Genomic DNA, 13,381 nt, shown 5'->3' with positions numbered 1-13,381 from the left:
TACCATCACATGTGGTTTATTTCACTTGCAGTGAGCAAAGAAAGTTTCACCCCATGGGACAAATCGTAAAGCAGTATTAAACCCAAAACTAAAAATATAATATATTGCACTTTACCAATCATTAGTTGTGGTGGCTGCATTAGTTTTTTTTTGGCTTTCTTCCCTCTGTTTTCACCTGGTGATGTGGCCAGTTAAGTACCTCATGTATTAGAGGGGGAGATTTACTAAAATTGGAAAGTGCAAAATCTGGTGCAGCTCTGCCTACAAACCAATCAGCTTCCAAGTTTTATTGTCAAAGCTTCATTAAACAAGCTGAAGTTAGAAGCTCATTGGCTACCATGCACCAGATTCTGACTGCCCCAGTTTTAGTAAATCTCCCCAATAGTTGCCTACACTCTTGATGAAGGAACATAGGGGCACCTTTGAACAGCAATGTTGTCAGCCTGGGGGAACAGGAATGTTAGTTGTACTAGCATATTTGGATACCCTGACAAATTGAAGCCAAAATCCAACTCACACTGCAGTTACACAAACAGTTACTGCACAAGTTGTTTTTTTCTTTCGTGATAAAGGTTTTACATGAATAAAAAAGGTTAAGCATTGTAAGCATCCCTGTCAGTGGTAAGTGGTTTGTCTCGACCCTCTAAACTGCTATATTTGCAGGAAAGTTTGTTCTGTTGAAAAACAACATAAATACTGGCTAGATCACCAGGTGAAAATAAAGGAAAGAAAGCTTGCAAAAGAAATCAAATGCAGCCATCATATCTAAGAATTGGTAAGCTGCAATATAATAAATGTTTGCGTTTGGGTTTAATACCATCTTCTTGAATCAAGGTTTGGTCTTGAGCACTATCAAGGGTCAAACCTTGGCCCTTGAGATCTTATTTCATAGACTGTTAGTCTCCCATCCTTTGGTTAAGACTTTTGCGCAGGACGTCTCTCATGTGGACCAGGGGCGGACTGACCATTTGGAAACTCGGGCACTGCTTGAGGGCCCGGGGTCAGTAGGGGGCCCCATGAGATGCCCCTGGTACCTTTTTAATAGGCTTTTTTGAGTTTGGGAAAAGACACAGGGGCCCCATGATCCCCTATTGCCGGGGGGCCCCATGAGTTGTCAGTCCGCCCCTGATGTGGACCCTTCTGTATAACCTCCTGTAATTCTTTGGAATCTAAATCTGTTTGGTTGGCTCTTCAAAGACTGCCTTAAGGTAATATTGACATTTAGAGCTAGCTAGCTTCCTTCCTTCCTTCCTTCCTTCTCCAGTACATCAGAAGGACATTTCTTTTTACTGCCTGGATATTTGTTTGTTCATGCTGTATGGCTTTATCTTTTTAGCCACTGTTTCAATTAGAAAGACTGATTCTCATTTTGTTATTCCTGACCATTACTGTAAAGCATAACCAGCTTCTCATTCCACCATTTACTAAGTGGCCTGTTTAAGCTTATGGTTTTAAAGTGTTACTAAACCTACAACCATAAAATCAGTCTGTATATGTAGTAAAGCATGCTTGTTATAATCATGATGGAACCTAGGGGGTTAATCTTCCGCATTGTGTAAAAAGGCTGTTTGATCCTGTCTTCTCTGATCATCTTGTTCTTCTTCTGCTGTCCCCAATTCATCTACTGATAGAACAGAGTTCTAGGGATCACTCTCCACATGCTCAGTTTGGTGTGTATTGCTAGAAAGTTTTTTTTCTTTGGGAGAGTGCATGTGATCAGCCTTAGGCCAATCAGCACTGTCCAGGCAGGGGGTAAGGGGTTATGCAGCCTCATAGAACAGTCAGAGGAGAATGAAAACTCCTCCTACAAGCTTTAACCAGTGCTCAGCTTAACACTGATAGAAGTCAAAAGACTACTATATACTGCTGATGAGAAAAGGTATTTAGCAGTTTATATTTACTAAAATAATTGCATTTACATGTTGTGTGTACTGTGGGAGACCAGATACAGTGTATTTCAGGGTCCTGGGTTTAGTAACACTTTTTGTCCTCTTTTTCTTGTCAAGGTACACTCTATTAGATCTGTGAGTGCCCTTTTAAGACAGAAAAACCTAAAGTTGACTTTAGACTTTCTGGGGAGAAAGTGTGACTTTTTGTGCGTCTAGGGGATTTATTTAATTTTATTGTATTTTATTTTATTTATTTCACTTTGGTAAGAATTTTTGTGGGTCTACCGATTTTTGATATTCATTACATATTTAAGACTGCCACCTGGTCCTCTGTTCACACCTTTTTCGAAGTTTTACAAGGTGGATGTTCAGGCCTCATTTGATCCCAGCTTTGGTGTAAGAAGTTCATTAAGAGACACGGTTTCTTCTGTGCTTGTGATCTAAACCTATGTACTGCTGGGGGTACAAGGGATTATATTTAGCTAGCCAATGGCTTTTTTGTTTGCTGTTGTCCAAATCCTCCTGTGAGCAGCTGCATTTAACACTGTCATATCAGAATAAATGAATCCTGTGTCCCTTCATGAACTTCAAGCGAATTTTACAATAAGTGCAAAATCCTGTTATTCTCCCACCCCAACTAACTGTACAATTAAGGATGATAACAAAATGAGTAAACTAGGATTATAAAACCACTTATTGGTTGTAGGGAATTTGCAATTGTCCCAAGAGCAGTGGTCTAGTCTCAGTCTCTGGAATTTCTACCCTCACAACATGGTCCTGTTGCTTAGAAGTTAAATTCAACCTGTTTCCAGACTATGAACACTAAAGTATCAACATCTTCTGAGCTAGTAGTAAAAGCACTTTAAAACCAGCTCTCATTCTGTAACTATAGGCATTATGGAGAAATGTACCCTTAAATTTCACAATAGAGGCCCTAAAATCTTAGTTGTTTTCCTTTTATTTTCTTTTGCACCAGAATCCCGGCAGCATGCCAGCTCTATAATGAATACAAACAGCAAATGTTCCCAAGGTGTTAGAAACCAACTAAAACCCAACTTTAGTCTCTGTTGTGTTCTTTGAGAATTAAGTCCTTTACATTACAAACAGCTAGAGGGGTCGGGGTGGCTTGTTTTAAGGTCCTTTATTGTTTTTTATTATTAATATTTAATTTGTTAAATATTAATAGTCTCTGCTCAGGTGTAGTATGTTATATTAACTCCCAAATAATAATAACTCCCCAGTCATTTTTATACATGTAATAATAACTCCCCGGTCATTTTTATACATGTAATAATAACTCCCCGGTCATTTTTATACATGTAATAATAACTCCCCGGTCATTTTTATACATGTAATAATAACTCCCCGGTCATTTTTATATATGTAATAATAACTCCTCTAGTTTTGAAGAAGTTAAATGACATAAAAGTTGAAAGTAAGAGCTTAAATTAATACGCCTTATCTGTTAATATATACGTAAGAGTGTTAACAGGTTTTAAATATTGAAAGTTATCGTTAATTATTTGAAGGATCAATTCTTTAAAGCATCAAATTATTTAAACCGCCAAATTCCAAGTTATAAATGCACTCATTTGTTTAATAATAAACATTTAATTCAAAAATTTGGTTTATTTTAGATAACTTACGCCTTTTTCTGTTTGGGAGTTATTATTACATATATAAAAATGACCGGGGAGTTATTATTACATATATAAAAATGACTGGGGAGTTATTATTATTAATATAACATACTGGACCGGTCCTCTTTAAAACATCCTGGGGTTTAAAAGCTTTTGGGGTCTCCAGCCATGAGCTTACCCTTTTGACATCTAAACTTCACATTTAAAATAATGTGTAAAGCTAAAATAAATATTTAATGGTTGAACTGGATGGACTTTTGTCTTTTATCAGCCTGACTCACTATGTAACTATGTAAAATGTATAGTGGACAACACTGTTCATTTGTCCTAATGCTTTCAGTAATTTTGTTTACCCATCAAATTTCCAGGTGGACATATTTCACAGAAGACGAGCTGAAAGGTTCATCACACTGGGGTATATTAGCAACCTATAGTGGTGGAGGTTATTATCTAGATTTTAACACGACCAAACAGGACACATTAAGGAGTCTGCAAATACTGAAAAATAATCTGTGGCTGGATAGAGGAACTCGGGTCATCTTTATTGATTTTTCAGTATATAATGCCAACATCAATCTATTCTGTGTATTAAGGTGAGTGCATCTGACTTACACTTTCACCAATGATAAATGATAACAGGACAAACCTTACCAGTCCATTCAACCTATATTCATTATCACAGACTCTTACAATAAATAGTTGCTTGTAGATCTAAAGGATATTGTAGAATCAGATTGTATAATATATGATCACTTTTACAATGATGTTATTTACACTAATATAAAACTGATTATTGGATAATTACACTGACTGAACAAACATGCATTTTGTAGGCTTGTTGTGGAATTTCCAGCAACTGGGGGTGCAATATCATCATGGCAGATCCGTACCGTCAAGCTCATTCGATATGTAAACAAATGGGACTATTTTATTATTGCCTGTGAAATTATATTTTGTGTATTCATATTTTACTATGTGGTGGAAGAATGTCTGGAGCTGAGAATACACAAGTTCAAATACTTCACTAGCATCTGGAACATTTTAGATGTTGTCGTTATACTGGTGAGTCTACTTTCTGAAAAAAATACATTTTTGTTTTGGAGAGGCATTGACAGTATATCAGCCCTATTCATTGTTATTGCTAGTTATATTGAGGAGGAGGCGGCAGATGGGGAGATTGGGGCAAGCCAAACATTGCTATTGGCTGCATCCATTGCTCACACAACATGAAAGTAAAGGGCAGTTCTGGACCTTATACTGTAATGGCAACTTTGGGAATTCCAGGTAAAACTCCGGACACGAACCTGAGGAAAACAAGCTTTATTAACCAGCTGGTGACCTAGCCAGACTAACGTCTGCAAAGCTAAGTGCCTTGAAAAAGCATTTTATAGGGTATACATCTCAGAAATTAGGTCACAATGCATATATTTCCTCTTTCACTTTATGCACATTTAAAAGACTTTCTAAGCAGTGCAGAATATGGCCTTGCTAGATAAACTTATCTTCAGCTGAAAATAAGAGTACCAGCTACAGACTGGAACACATTATTCCACCGGAAATAAGGGAGGGGGGAAGTGAGCTGAGGACTTTGGTTTTCAAACAGGTGCTGTTAGAAATGTTAAAGTTTAAAGGGGAACTCTGCAATATTTGGGTGCTACCACAATACCAGGATTTACTACCCCACTCATCTATTTCTGTAAGCCCTGCCATTGAGACACCTCACTAGCCAGCTTTCCACTGCTAACTCTCTACTGTCCCTCTAAGATGGCTGCCGTATGGGTCCTTGTAGGGCATGTAGTGCAGTGACTGGCATTTTGCCACACTGGAAGAACAGCAGTCACTGCTAGGACACACAAAAAAACAAATGTTTTCTATGAGTCCTATTCACACTGCAACACACCCTGCGGTGCAGTGAGCTGATTGAATTGCATTTGTATCACAGAGCACAGGATAGGACTGCATGTCACTGTACAGCAGCACAACATAGAAAAAAAAGAGATTTAAAAAAAAACTGCACTGGAAACCACATCACACTACCTCCTACCGCCGGATCACTACAGACAGAACAGAAAGCTACTGCACACTAAACCGCTGCGATTTATTATGCTGTGTGAACGGACTCCAAGGGACAATATAACAAAAAGCTACTTTTTCTCAATGGAATTACATTGTGTTGATGTGCATTTATGCGTGTTACTTTAACCACTTCCCGTCAGGCCCATGCATATAAACGGCAGGAAGGGAGCAGTGCACAGGCGGGTGGCCGTTTATAAATGTCCTCCCCGCTCCCTGCTTGTGCGTGCTCCCTGGGACACAGTGGAACACCGATCGTTGTACGGGACCTCTGTGTGAGGTCCCAATCATGTGATTACCAATTGACCAATCAGTGATCACATGAAGAGTAGTAAGCAAGATCTCACTTCTGACATCATTGCTTACAACATGTGAAATCTGTGAATGATCACAGAGATCACATGGTACAAGGCTATTCAAAACAGCCTTGTACCATGTGACAAGCTGTGACCAATCACAGCTCACACAGTATTTCTCAATGGCTGCAAGAATGCAGCCAGAGAGAAGGACAAATGATTGCTTTTACAGCTTTTATGGGTGTAAAAAAAAAAAAAAATTATCTTCATCACCCCCTACAAGTAGTACAGTGTCACTATGGTGACACTATACTGCTAGGGTAACAGTATGTAAAAAAACAAAACAAATAATAATATTAAAAAAAATTGAAATGTAAACTTTTTTTTTTTATTATAACTTTTGGTTATAAACTAATTTGGGTTATTTTTTTTTTACTAAAAGGATAACTGAATACATTTTGGCCAAGATTTATTTGTAAAATTTTATAAGAAAAACACTTCAAAATTTTAGGACATTTTCATTTATATAGCAAAAAAAAAATAAAAATCCCAGTGGTGAATAAATACCACCAAAATAAAGTTTTATCTGTCTCAAAAAAATGCTAAAAAATGAATATGGGTACAGTGTTGCATGACCGCGCAATTGTCATTCAAAGTGTGATAGCACTGAAAGCTGAAAATTGCCCTGGACAGGAAGGGGGTAAAAGTGTCCAGACTTGAAGTAGTTAAAATGCATACATGTAGCATTTTAACAAAATGCACTGCATTGCACATGGGACCAGCACTGTGGTGTGAAAAGGACACTTAGAAAACAATTGTTTTCTATGTGACATTGCAGCGACCTGCATTCTTCCAGTGCAGTAAAACGTCAGTCACTGCATTATTTGTGAATATGGCCCTATATACATTTGAGAAGGTCTCTTTCTGGATGGTTCTATGTGACAAGCTGTCTAACCAAGATTATTAGTGAGTACAATACCTTGTTTTGTAATAGCATTTTATTAAAGGTATATCATGATGCCGGTGTGCTTTCTATTTGTCGTTTAGTGTAAAGAATCCCAGTTTGGAGAAAGCTGAAAAGCTGTGCTTGCTTTCTTTTTAACAAAGAGAATCTAACTAGGAATTAGGCTCAAGTATCCATATAGCAGGACTGAATCCTTTACACATACACGCTTTCAGTCAGTGTTTACTTGGAACATCATCCATGACAGGTGTCCCTTCAGTAAAGTTAAAGTGGTATTAAAGACAACAGCAAATATTTATTATATGGCAGCTTACCAATTCTTAGACGTGATGGCTGCATTAGTTTTCTTTTTTTAGACTTTCTTTCCTTGATTTTCACCTGGTGATCTGGCCAGTAAATCTGTTGTTTTTCAACAGCACAAGCTCTCCTGCAAATAGAGCAGGTAGAGTGTTGAGACAAACCATTTACCACTGACAGGGGTGCTTGAAATGATCAGCTTTTAATTATTCATGTAAAATGTGTTATCCCAAAAGAATAAAAACTGTAGCTGTAACTGCTTGTGTAACTGCAGCAGGGGCGTATTTACCACAAGGCAAACAAGGCACTTGCCTAGGGCGGCATTTTTTAGGGGGCAGCACCTCCCCCCAGAAGAAGGGATGAAAGAAGGGATACTGTATGCACACAATGGGAACCAGGTGGGATCCGAGAAGGGCTGCTTGATGGTGTATGTAGAGCCTGACTCCCATTCCTGGGGACGTCTGGAGCTGTGCAGATGAGTGTCTTTCTCTCTATCGCTGGGGGAAGGGGTTAAGGGGGTAGTGGAAGGCTGTCCCAGGTGGGGGGCAGGGGTGTTGTTGGCCAATGTCAGGCTCTCTCCGCAGGAGGGGGAAGGGGGGGTGTTGGTCGGTGTCCATGGGGCAGACGATTTTTTGTTGCCTAGGGCAGCGTAAAAACCCAAATACACCACTGAACTGTAGTGTGAACTGGAGTTTGGCTTCAGTTGGTTAGTGTATCTAAATCTGCTAGTACATCTAACACTCTCCTCCCCCTAGACAGGTAATGCTGCTGTCCAAAGGTGCCCCTGTGCTCCCTCATCCTAAGCGTAGGCTCTCTAATACAGGTAGAGTGTTACTGGCCAGATCACTGGGTAAAAACAGAGGAGGGGGGAAAGCCTAAAGAGAGAAAACTAAGGCAGCCACCACATCTAATGATTGTTAAGCTGCATTATATTACATTTTTGGTTTTGGGTTTAATACCAGTTTAAGTAGATCCAGACATAAAGGCAACTGAAAAGTAAAGCAAAATTGTACCTTTCCTGAGACAATAAAACACTTGCCGCTGCTCCAACCAACCTTTTATGTCTTCCTATTGGTTTGTCACGGCACCCATTACACTAGTGCAGGGATGTCAAACTGGTGGCCCTCCAGCTGTTGAGAAACTACAAGTCCCATCATGCCTCTGCCTTTGGGAGTCATACTTGTAACTGTCATTCTTGCAATGCCTCATGGAACTTGTAGTTTGGCAACAGCTGGAGGGCCACCAATTTGACACCTGTGTACTAGAGGACCAAAGGAAGGACCTAAATGTTGCAAGAAGGGCCAAGCATTACAGGATAAGTCAATGAAACAGCTTGCTCATGGTCACTTCAGAAAAATGAACATGCCATGTATGGGTGAACTGCTCATTCACTTTAACCAATGACCCTGCAGAAACATAGGCATCTATGGCAGTATTTTTAATCACAAGCACCTGGGACCAGGGGCGGACTGACAACTCATGGGGCCCCCGGGCAATAGGGGATCATGGGGCCCCTGTGTCCTTGCACAAACTCAAAAAAGCCTATGAAAAAGGTACCAGGGGCATCTCATGGGGCCCCCTACTGACCCCGGGCCCTCGGGCAGTGCCCGAGTTTCCAAATGGTCAGTCCGCCCCTGCCTGAGACTGAGTATTCTGCAAGGTTCTGATTCCTCCGGATAGCCAGGAGTTTACAACTCCATGCACACTGGACTTAAAATAACCACCAGTTCCCTTGGCAGAAAAAAATGCTGATATAAAGAATGTTTGTACAGTTAAGGCCAGTTTAGGAGAGTTTAGCATTTTTTCTGCCAGAAAGCTCCAACCAAAAACACAAACCATAACTCCCCATGTACACTGGAGGTTTTTGATAACGCTGGTAGTCACGTTAAAACATGTTTTTCAGATTGTTTTAGCATTTTTGCATTAGCGTTTTGCCTCTTTTCTCCACATTTGTGTTTTTAGCATTTTTTTTTTACCAAAAAACTATTTATTTATGGTCAAAAAACATCCAAAAATGACGGTTTGCTGTATTTTACCATGTTTTTCAGCGTTCAAGCATTTTAACAGCTAAAAAAATCCTCTAGAAACCCACTAGTCCTGGGGTATTTTTTCCAGCCAAAAAACGCTGATTACAGTGTATGTGTGTATGGACACATAGGATATCATGCTGGGGGGTTTACTGGTTGTAGAAAAAAATGTCAAAAGCCAAAAACAGCCGCTGTAAAAACGTCCAGTGTGCATGAGGACTTAGGGTTTTTTCCTGCCTCTAAATGCTGAGCCTAAAATATGCCTCTAATAGTCCTAATGTGCATGGACACATGGGATAACACCAGGGGCGGACTGACAACTCATGGGGCCCCCGGGCAATAGGAGATCATGTGGCCCCTGTGTCCTTGCCCAAACTCAAAAGAGCCTATGAAAAAGGTGCCAGGGGCATCTCATGGAGCCCCCTACTGACCCCGGGCCCTCGGGCAGTGCCCGAGTTTCCAAATGGTCAGTCCGCCCCTGGATAACACTGAGCTGCTTCTACAGGCAAAACACAAAGCTCCTGTAGAACAGTGATTTTTAAGCCAAGTGTGCATGGAGCCCACATGTTGTACTGGAAGATTCTACCTACTGTGCATAACTACACTGCAGACCCTGGCTGAAACAAATATCTTTAAAGCATATCTAAACCCAAAAACAAAAATGTTATATATTGTAACTTACTAATACCTGAATGTGATGGCTGCTTTAGTTTTCTTTTTTCAGCCTCTTTTTCCTTTATTTTTACCTGGTAATCCTGAAAATAACACACTTCCCAGACTACAAAGACTTGTTCCTCCCTTCATCTCCATTACATGGGGGATGAGGGGGGATTAGTAGTTTGCAGAAGAAAGATAGCATTATCATATGTTTTTTTAAGTTCACATGAAGGGATAGCAACAAGATTGAGCCCTGGTTCACACTGATGCGGTGCGGAATTTGCAGCGTTTTCTGTGCGAATTCCACACCGCAACAGAATTGCACCCCGTTCATGCGAACCGCCGCGGGTGTGTATGTTAAGTAAACAACACCCCGAAAGCGGTCCGCAAAACACTGCGCGGTGTGCAGAATCGGATGTGAACACCCATGCGATCCGTTTCTAGTGCGGACCCAAAAAGAGTGTCCTGCACCTTCTTTGTGCGGGTGCGGTTCAATTAGAGCTGTACAAAACGTATGGCTTCAATCGCACCGCACACAAAACGCATGTGATTTGCGCAGGAATGAGGTGCGGTTCCTGTGCAAATCACATGCGATATACCGCAACCCTTATATGTGAACCCAGGCTGAAAGGAACGATCTGTACTTGCGGTAAACGGTCATACCAGGAAAACAGAAAACTAATACAACCACCACATCTAAAGACCAGTAAGCTTCAATGTATTACATTTTTGTTCTTAGGGTTCGATATAATTTAACCTAAAAACAATAGGTCATTTCCATTGTATATAAAAGAAGTTACCACACTTGTGGGAAATAAAATATTTAAAAAAATTATGTGAAAAAACAGAGCTGCTACCGCACTATGAGATATTCACCACAGTAAAAAATCTATGTACCAAAAGGGCTATGCTACAATGAAATATACACCTCACCCACTATCCATAAACATAAGAAACAAAAATAAAACATAAAAGTCTTAATGATTAAAACATCTCTTGTGATGCAATCCAATGGATTCTTCAAAAGAAAATTCCACCACTGTGATCCACCACCAAAGAAAGGAATCCAAATCTGCTTACAAAACACTGCTGACTCCCAGAACCAACAAGAGTCAATAATGCATTATGGATAAAATCCCACATAGGTCACCTCCACCTGTCTTCGGCAAGGCACATCACTGGAACAAACGTTCTCCCTCCCCCAGACAGCTCCTCCACACCATCCACCATAAGGGTTCCATGCATGCAGGTGAGTAACCAGAAAAAGAAGGTCTCACGCTCCATAGTGTGAAAACTGCTTATATATTTAATTAAAAAGGTTAAAAATTGCACTCACAGAGATACAATATTATATACAGTGCGTTCCTCGTGTATGTCCGTTCAGCATGATAATGTCACAACATGCTCTGCCCTAATGTGTTTCGTCATTGATGACGGACTGGAAGTGCACCGGAAGAATGCTGGTAATACGAATTTTGAGGCTTTGATGGCTTTTACAGCGCTGTATATAATATTATATTTAGCCTTTTTAATTAAATATCAGCAGTTAACAATACAGTGAGGAAAATAATTATTTGATCCCCTGCAGATTTTGTAAGTTTTCCCACTTACAAAGAAATCAAGGGTCTCATTTTTTTTTTTTATCATAGGTGTATTTTAAATGTTAGAGACAGAATATCAACCAAAAATCCAGAAACAACCCATGATACAAATGTTATAAAGTGAGTTCCAGTTCAGTGAGTAAAATACGTATTTGATCCCCAAGCAAAACATGACTTAGTACTTGGTGGAGAAACCCTTGTTGGCAAGCAGAGGTAAGACGTTTCTTGTAGTTGGTTACCAGGTTTGCACACATCTCAGGAGAGATTTTGGTCCACTCCAGATCTTCTCTAAATCCTTAAAGTGATTCTAAAGGTTTATTTTTTTAAAGAAAAAAATATATCTATACTTACCTGCTGTGTGCAATGGTTTTGCACATGGCAGCCCGGATCCTCCTCTTCTCTTCTTCTGATGCTCCTGGCCCATCCCTCCTGTCGGGTGCCCCCACAGCAAGCAGCTTGCCATGGGGGTACCCGTTACGCCATGGTCCAGTCACACATGGAGCCGCAACTCAGCCTCACCCCCTCTCTCTTCTCATTCACTCACTAGCTATGATTGACTTCAGTGGGAGCCAATGGCTCCCACTTCTGTCTCAGCCAATGAGAAGAGGGAGTCCCGGGATAGCCAAGACTCCAGTGCACATCACTGGATCAAGAGGGGGCTTAGGTTAGTATTAGGGGAGCTGGGGGATGCTGTACAGATAACGTTTTTTTAACTTCATGCATTCTATAATCCTATAGAAAATTTATGGAGGGAGCTGAAACATTGAGATGCCAAGTGACAGCCAAGAAACCCTGAGCCTTTACAACTACCTTAAGGTTTCTTGGTTGTCGCTTGACAACTCGAAGTCCACTCCATGACCTTAATGCATTTCTTCTTGATCCATTCCTTTGTTGCCTTGGGGGTATGTTTTGGGTCATTGTCATGCTGGAAGACCCATCCACGTCCCATCTTCAGTGTTCTGGCTGAGGGAAGAAGGTTCTCATCCAAGATTTTACAATACATGGCCCCGTCCATTGGCACCTCAATGCGGCAAAGTTGGCCTATACCCTTAGGTGAGAAACAGCCCCAAAGCATAATATTTCCACCTCCGTGCTTGAATGTAGGGATGGTGTTCTTAGGGTCATAGTCAACAATTTTCTTCCTCCGAACACGGCAAGTCGAGTTAATGCCAAAGAGCTCAATTTTGGTCTTATCTCACCACAGCACTTTCTCTCAATTCTCTTTTGAAACATTTAGATGTTCATTGGCAAACTTCAGACATGCCTGTACATGTACCTTCTTGAGGAGGGGGACCGTGCGGGCACAGCAGGATTTCGTCATGACGGTGTATTGTGTTGCCAATGTTTTGTTTGGTGACTGGTCTCAAATGACTTGAAATCATTCACAAGCTCCTCCTGTGTAGTTCTTGTCTGATGCCTCACTTTTCTTATGATCATTCTTACCCCATGAGGCGAAATCTTGCATGGTGCTTCAGACCGAGAGTGACTGATGGTTATTTTGTATTTTTTCCATTTGCAAATAATCGCTCCAACAGTTGTCTTGCAAGCTTCTTGCTGATGGTCTTGTAGCCCACTCCAGCCTTGTGCAGGTCTACAATCTTGTCCCTGATGTCCTTTGACAGCTCTTTGTTCTTGCCCATGGTGGTGAGGTTTGAATGGAAGAAAGAGATTCTGTGGACAAGTGTCTTTCATACACATATCGCGTTATTGTTAGGAGCACCTTCGTAAATTGGCAGGACTAATATGTGTACCACATGAGCCAGTCGGTGGGAGCCAGAATTATTGTTGGTTGGTAGGGAATTATATACTTATTTTACTCACTGAACTGTAACTCAATTTATAACATTTGTTGTTATGTTATTTTTATGGATTTTTGGTTAATATTCTGTCTCTATAATTAAAAATACACCTATGATAACAAAATGAGACCCTTCATT

The 13,381-nt window shown here is 40.4% G+C and overlaps 1 protein-coding gene across 1 annotated transcript in view; it reads left to right on the top strand.

Moving 5' to 3' along the window:
* Positions 1 to 13,381, top strand: part of PKD2L1 (polycystin 2 like 1, transient receptor potential cation channel) — an 88,028-nt gene that overhangs the window by 40,901 nt on the left and 33,746 nt on the right. Inside the window, exons 5-6 of the mRNA XM_089687756.1 lie at positions 3,898 to 4,122; positions 4,363 to 4,591. Coding sequence (XP_089543882.1) covers positions 3,898 to 4,122; positions 4,363 to 4,591 — 454 coding nt within the window. The remainder of the gene's footprint in view (positions 1 to 3,897; positions 4,123 to 4,362; positions 4,592 to 13,381) is intronic.

This window comes from Staurois parvus, unplaced genomic scaffold (genome assembly GCF_062004578.1).
Source record: "Staurois parvus isolate SC_StPar_1 unplaced genomic scaffold, SC_StPar_1.0 ptg000437l, whole genome shotgun sequence".
NCBI classification, from domain to species: Eukaryota; Metazoa; Chordata; class Amphibia; order Anura; family Ranidae; genus Staurois; species Staurois parvus.
The sequence above is the reverse complement of the archived record's forward strand: the minus strand, read 5'-3'. Positions and strand labels throughout refer to the sequence as shown.